This window comes from Buceros rhinoceros, unplaced genomic scaffold (assembly GCF_000710305.1).
Source record: "Buceros rhinoceros silvestris isolate BGI_N320 unplaced genomic scaffold, ASM71030v1 scaffold27077, whole genome shotgun sequence".
NCBI lineage: Eukaryota > Metazoa > Chordata > Aves > Bucerotiformes > Bucerotidae > Buceros > Buceros rhinoceros.
In genome coordinates, this window is record NW_010421959.1 from 1 (window position 1) to 7,151 (window position 7,151).

The 7,151-nt window shown below is 42.1% G+C and overlaps 1 protein-coding gene across 1 annotated transcript; it reads left to right on the forward strand.

Annotated features, from left to right (window-relative positions):
• Positions 1–674: 674 nt before the first annotated feature.
• Positions 675–4,302, forward strand: LOC104496733 (SH3 domain-containing protein 19-like; the record flags this gene model as incomplete). Its single annotated transcript, XM_010139893.1, is given in 4 exon segments — positions 675–961; positions 1,687–1,859; positions 2,774–2,860; positions 4,186–4,302. Coding segments are annotated over 4 exon segments (664 nt in total), but the record flags the coding sequence as incomplete, so codon positions are not given.
• Between the last annotated feature and the right edge of the window lie 2,849 nt (positions 4,303–7,151).

Below are 7,151 nucleotides of genomic sequence, written 5' to 3' on the forward strand. Positions count from 1 at the left end.
ATTTATTAAATTATTAAATCTATTTAAGTGAGAAAAATCTGATTTGTTTTTTCAGTATTATACCAAATTATATAAAAATTATCAGATGCATTGATGTTTCTTTCTTTGATAGATAAGTTATCTCCTCATGCCTGGGATAGGTTTTACAGAATAAAGTTTGTAAAATTAAATAAAAAACAGCTTCCCCTTGTCAAAACCTCCATGTATTTGGGGTTTGGGACAAATACTCAATACCCACCCCCCACCCCCCTGGGTGTGATTGCACCTAAATGGGATGCTAGCTCAAAAAACCATCAAGCTCTTAACAAAGGTGTATCAGGATACTTACTTGGATATAGGCAAAAATATAAAACAGGACAGGTAGCCCAGAAACAAGTTGATACATTTTTTATTGTTGTTTGGAAGAGAAATGGAGTCTTGTGCAAAATACTGTAACAGCCAGGAACTGGGATGCAGAAGTTTCGTCCAGCTCCTTCAGACTCTACACTCACCCTCCTCAGAAAGCAGAGATGAGAACCAAGGCGAGACCTCAATTTTCCGCTTGTTCTATGTTCAGTGCATTCTTTCATGACTTTAATTAAAAATATCAATCCATATTTTGCACAATGCTGCATCATTATTAGATGGACAATAATAATAAATAAGCCAAGTAAGTTTCTCTTTTGTTTGTGCAGAGGCCCAAGATGTGTAGCACGATTTGAATATATTGGAGATCAGAAAGATGAGCTCAGTTTTTCAGAAGGTGAAACTATTACCCTTAAAGAATATGTAAATGAAGAGTGGGCCAAAGGAGAGCTCAAGGGTGTGTCTGGAATTTTCCCCTTGAACTTCGTGGAAGTAATTGAAGATCTGCCTGGAACAGGTATGTGTGCAAAAACCTTCAGCGAGATGGTTGGGTACTGCCTGCATACAGGCAGCATACAGGAGGAGAGTCCAAAAGGATAATGAACGGGGGAAGGAGGTAGAAAGGGAGTGAAGACAGATGAAAATTCAAAAGGAATATTAGGACTTCTTAAGAAGCTATTCTTAATAATCACTTTGCATATCTAAAATGCCTGTCATCAGTAACGTTTTGAGTAGTCATTGCTGCTGTTGTGCTTCACTTATGTAGGTATTGGAGCAGCACTGAAGAACAAGTTGGAGGTTTCTTCTTCCCTTCCTCAGGTAATAAAATTTTATAAGAAGTAAGGGCCAGAATTTACATAGCAGTTTCATGGATTTACATAGACTTTCCATTATAACATCAGATTAGCTGCACAACTTTAAATGTAACAACGCAACTGCCACGGCACACATCTTGAATTCTTACGCCTGGCCTAAACTGATTTGAATTCATAGCTTCTGGTAAATTAGCATAAGTAAATTTTTATCCTTTGGGCTTAAGGAAATTCCTGCTAACTCTATTTTAAGTCTTGCTCCAGTGGTCTAATTTTAAATTTATTAATCTTGTTCCCTGCCACCGATGATAATAAGGAATGCATCTGAGCCTAGATGAAATTCTGTGGTAATTGCTGAAATACCATTCTAGTCTGCATCTGCAGTGATATGATTGTACGAGAGAGTCAGGACACCCGTGTTCTGTACAGCTGCTTTCACCACTGTCCATCAGCTTATGGGCTCCATTAACGCTTCTAAAATTAATGCATTTCTTCTGTTCACTTGAATAGAACAACAGACACTCAGTAGAGTGGTGTGAAGCGCTTCATGATTTTACAGCAGAAACCAAAGATGATTTATCCTTCAAAAAGGGAGACTGCATCCGGATACTGGAACAAGTAGATTCGGAGTGGTATAGAGGAAGACTGAATGAAAACGAAGGGATTTTCCCAGCCGTTTTCGTTCAGATCTGCTCAGGTACAGTGCTCCTACTAGATGGCAATTCGTTATTCCTTGGGTTGTAACAGTCATGACAGAGTTCTGGGAGAACCCAGCTATTCCATTGCATTAACAAGCCACACACCACCACAGTCCCTAATATCCTAAAGCTAAACCGGGTGTTGAACCACCCTCTCTAACAAGGGCAATATAATGCTCTGGTCAGTAAGTGATCTGGGAGGTGATACAGATTCCAGGCTAGTTGAAAGTGTAGCTTGGGCACAGGCAAAACAGAACCATTGAGCTGCCTTTAGTAGGAATTCAGGAGTACAAAAGTTGGAGGGAGCCCTCAGCTGAAGAGAAACCCTGCAGCACAGCCAGAGAACTAGTAGAGGGGTGGATAACTACAGCTGCTGCATCTTGGCACAGAGCTATTGTAATCCCCTTGGTGAAGCCGGGAATGAATGCTGTGTGCTCTCCTCAGCCTTCTGTTTGGCCCCCAAATCCGTGCAGTCAAAACCTCACAGAGAACACAGAAATCACTTTTTTTCCCCTGTAGTTTTTGCAAGTAAAGCCATGAGTGAAAGTTGACAGGAGGTAAATTCCACCGAAGTGGCAAACAGCACACACCGACTGCCACTTCATCTCCAAGGACAAGACAGCTTTTATTAGATATAACCATTGGAAAGTTCAAGTAAGTGAACTTTGAATTTAGTCCTCTTAGAGGCAGAACCATGAGAATGTGCTAATACTGTAAAGTGAACCAGTGTCAGCAGAGATTGTTTTTCCAGTAGGAGAGTGAATTTGCCAAGCAGCAGTAGTAATAACATCTGGATACCCTGTAGCAAATTAGCGGGGAGAAAACATGAGAATGACAGTAAACTTCTCCAGTAACAGAGGTTTATTTCACTACAATTCAAGTAGCTTGTCTTGTCCGTGTTCTGCAGCCAGGGTAGAGCTGTCCCAGTCTCTACGAGGAAAGAAGGGAAAAGCCAAAGCTCTTTATGATTTTCATGGAGAAAATGAAGATGAGCTTTCCTTCAAAGTAAGTACCTCTCTTAGCCCAATTTTCCAAAAGATCTTGTGCTCCTAATTAAAAATGTAAGATTGATCAACTGTGAAAACAGGCTTAGAACAAGAAAGAACAAAGTCCAGAGAATAGGCATGGATTTTAACAGGGCTGATAAACGGTGTCTCTCAAAGTTTTTGCCCTTACCATTTCTGTTGGTGAAATCTTCACTGAAGACCTTGAAAAGAGGTCGGAAATTGCAGAATTCCTCACCATTACAAGACAAACAAACCTCATTTTGCAGTACATTAGTTCTTGATCAGTTGATAATGAAGGGAGGTGAAGGGAGCCTGTTTTTTAACTAGAAAGACACCAACAAGAAGGATAGTGGTCAATGCCGGGGCTACTACAGCGGCCGTGCCTCTAAAGGATACCTGGTACAGCAAAGTCTAAAAGCTTGGCAGCACGATATGTAATTGCCATGAGATCAAGGAGATAAATACTTGATAGGTACTTGGGTAATATTAAGAAGCATGAACAAGAAACAGCACACCCCTTGTAGATTCAAAGTCTTGATTTAGGTAACTGTGTCCTCAAAAGCGAGTTTCTGAGAAACAGCAGACTTCCACAGCAGGTCCAAAATTGTTTTATCGGCTGGAACACACTCTTTTCTCTTTTAAAACTAGCAAATAATTAGATTCAGCATTAGCAGCTTGCAATGCTAAAAGGATAGATGATTCTTTAAAGCAGAAAAAGGAAACGGAAGAAAGGCCGGGGCCGTGACAGTACTTCAGATGAAGTGTGTGGCATGGGACAGTGAAAACAGGAACAAGGATCAAGCACAGGACCTGAGTTTGTTTTAAGCAGCCACACTCAGCTATGCTTAAAATGATCACTTGCCTTTTCTGGGAAGGGAAAGTTTCCAAAGGAAAGAGGAAAGTTTCTGAGTGCTGGAAAATATTGGGACTAAATTGAGAAGAGGAAAAAAAAAAAAAGAGCTTTGTAGTGTTATAAGAGAGGAAACCCTCATAACAGGGCAGGGAGACAGACAGACAGATAACCAGTAAGGCGGGGGCCTGTGAGTCAGCTCTCTAACATACCTACCTGGAGAGCTTGAGCAATGCAAGAAGGTATCCAGCAGCGCTATTTCTCCTTCTGGAAGGCAGTGATTTTTTAGCACAGTCAAGTATTTACCCTGAGAAGTTTCAGCTGGTTTTGGCAAAAATCTGGAAGAGAAGTAACCAACAGAAGAGACTGGCTACATCCTGCTCTTATTTGATTGATACCGAGTAACACCAGCTACGCCTGCATTAACGTGGCACAGTAAGCCGTGCTGGCTCACCTTCATCCTTCTCTTACAGGCAGGGGACACGATAACGGAGCTGGAATCTGTAGATGAGGACTGGCTGAGTGGAGAGATGCAAGGAAGATCTGGCATATTTCCCAAGAACTTTGTTCAGATTTTAAAAACACCATGAAGTGTTGCCTCTCTCTGTACTCCCTGCGTGTGGGAGAGAATGTTTTCGATCCTGAAGGCGCAGCAAAGACATAGAGGTGTTTTGACTCTTAATGTTTTGCACTACTTTTTCTAGTCAGTCATACTACTCTCTTCAAGTCAAATAAGAACATTTTAGTCTTTTGTGACAGCGTATGTAGTTATGCTTCATGAATGCTCTGAGAGCAAATACAAGCAGGATTTTTAGCGTTTTCCAACTAAGGAAATGCTGTGGTGCAATATCGTTTTAACTTAAATAGCATTCTGGTATGTTTACTATCTGGTATTACATTTATCATGCACAAAGTCTGCATAAAGTCAGCTTCTTTGGGCTTCTTTAAAAACTTTTTAAAATCCAAATTTAAAAAATTGTTTTTAAGATGTAATTACAGCACTCAGTATGTAGATCCAAGTCTGATATTCAGGTTTCATTACTGCTTGACTTCCACATTAGCAGCAGAGTCCACTTCTGACTTACAGGATAAGGAAGATAATTGATAGTTCATAGTAGAAAAATATAAAATCTAATAGTGGTGAGAGGGGAAACTCAGAAGCAAATCTTTGTATAGTATTTCTCCTATTCTTAGCCCAAGCTGCTCTCACAGGAAGATTGCAAAAACTTTAAGTATTTTGCCTCTTAACCAATAATGTTCAAATTGGTATGAATCATCTGAGATCTTCATCCCTTCCCTCCAAATCATTTCCAGATAAAGGTTTAGATTTTTCTGCTGCCCACTGTTCTTCGAGCACAATCACACCCTACTTACTTACCCAGCGGAGGTTAGTTGTGACAGACAGCATTCACTGAGCTCTCTCAGACCTCCTCCACGCAGTAGCTGCACTATTCCAACTATGTGCCCCTCCACCCCCTTCATGTAAGTGGAAATCCAGTCTTCACTCAGTCTGCATTTCTCACTCAAGCGCTGGAACATACTTCAGTAACACTATTCCTCTCCTTAAGAGGGAGGATATTATACAGACTTGGGTTTAGGTTTCAGCAGACATGGGATTAGTTTCCAGCTTGCTACCATATACCAACTATACCAAGCATCATTATAAATGGTCTGTCGAGGCCTTAAGGAAAACACGCCTGGCAAGAGGCTACTTAGTAAAAAGAGGTTATTTAGTAAAAAGCAGCAGAAGGACTTGAACAACAAACGTGCGTGATTGAGGTGGCTTCACGTTATAGGAACTTCTGGGAGTAAATTCCTTTTTGCAACACTTGAAGTCTGACAAAATAATTAAATGCATCTTGATTAACTGCTGACTTCAGACTGGAACAGAAGAGTTTTTGCTGCAGTTGGCTCTTTCATTGCTGACAGTATTCCATCACTTTTGTACTATGTAACAGAGAGGAACCAGTAAGCTGTTGGCGTGAGTCATTGCTGCAGAGAGATGCAGGTCACTAAGCATCAAGATGCCCTTACGAGATTTTTCTTTGTGGGTCTGCAAGTTCAGGCTGCAAAAGGGCCGACAGGTGAGTGGTGAATGGAGACTGGAAACCAGAATCACCACTGTTGACCTTGAGATAATTTCTGACTCGGTCATGTGCCTGCCTCCAGCTTTATCATTGTGAGGTCTAAGTGTTACAACCACAAATACCTACTGCTACAAAAGATCAGGGTGCATCTAAATCGGTGTCTGAACAAGCTGGTGAGGGTAGCCCTCTCCTCCCCGTGCACTTTGGTCACTAGCAATCACAGCCGGCTTACAGCCAAACGAACTGAAGGACCTCTCTCCCCTGCAGCAGGGAACAGGAATGCAGTCTCCGGAGCAGACTGGAGCTCACACCTCAAGCGTGCCTGCGGAGCATGCAGCACAGACAGGAGGTCCTCAGCACTGCTTTCACTCCGCAGAGTCACCGTAATGCCACCGCGCTTGCAAATACAGTCACAGGAGTTAGCCCCCCATCTGTTTTCTCTAGAAGCTTCACGAACGTGAAGTGGTGTGTATTCAAACTAACTGCACCAATACCATCCACGCCACTGAGGGATGAGTTTTAATGAGCTGAGCACTGGGTTTCTCCTTTCAGTTAAGGGGATTAACATTACAAAAACAATTATAAATTATGTGCTATTCTAGAGAGATGTAAACACAACTTATACAGCTAGTTTTCAGTTTTGCCTTCCCAACAAGCCTATCTGGAACTCCCGTGAAATCAAACTTGAACGTAGGCCCACCTCTGAGGGTAACCCTTCACACTCTCCAAGCTCTCCTGCCAGGAGATTCCAAAAGTTCCTGCTGTTTATTCCAAACCAGTCCTCTCCTTCTAGAGAAATCTAGAGAAGGAAATATATGGGAGGTTAGCTTTCCTGACTCCTGCAGGCCCACTCAAGGCTTTTCAACCATAAACTTTCAGTGGACCACCCTACTGAAACAGGCTTCTTCCACCGTGATCTTTGCCAACCAAACTCCTGAAGCTCCAGCGGGCACACCAGAGGGAGAGCGGCAGAGCCAAGCAAAGTCCACACCAACAAAGAGAGCACCCAGGTCCTCCAAGGACATACCGCGTCGTCATGGTGGCAAGCGAGGCTTAAGTGTACGACGTTTACTTACTGTTTGTCCGGCAGTTTTCTAAGGTTTTGATACAAGTCTCAAAGTAGAGCAGAATTTTTATATTTTTTTTTTATTTCCTATTCCCCATTTTTATTACTGTGTATTGACCGGTTGTTTACGTAACTCCTACTGAATGTTTAAAGTCAGTGCCTGTCAGCTTTATTTTAATAACCTCCTCGCTATCACGCAGGGCAGGCCGAGCCTTATGCTCAGAGCAAGGAGTGCCATCTGAAGGCTGCGTGCATTACTGCAGGCACCTACACCGGCCGATTTATC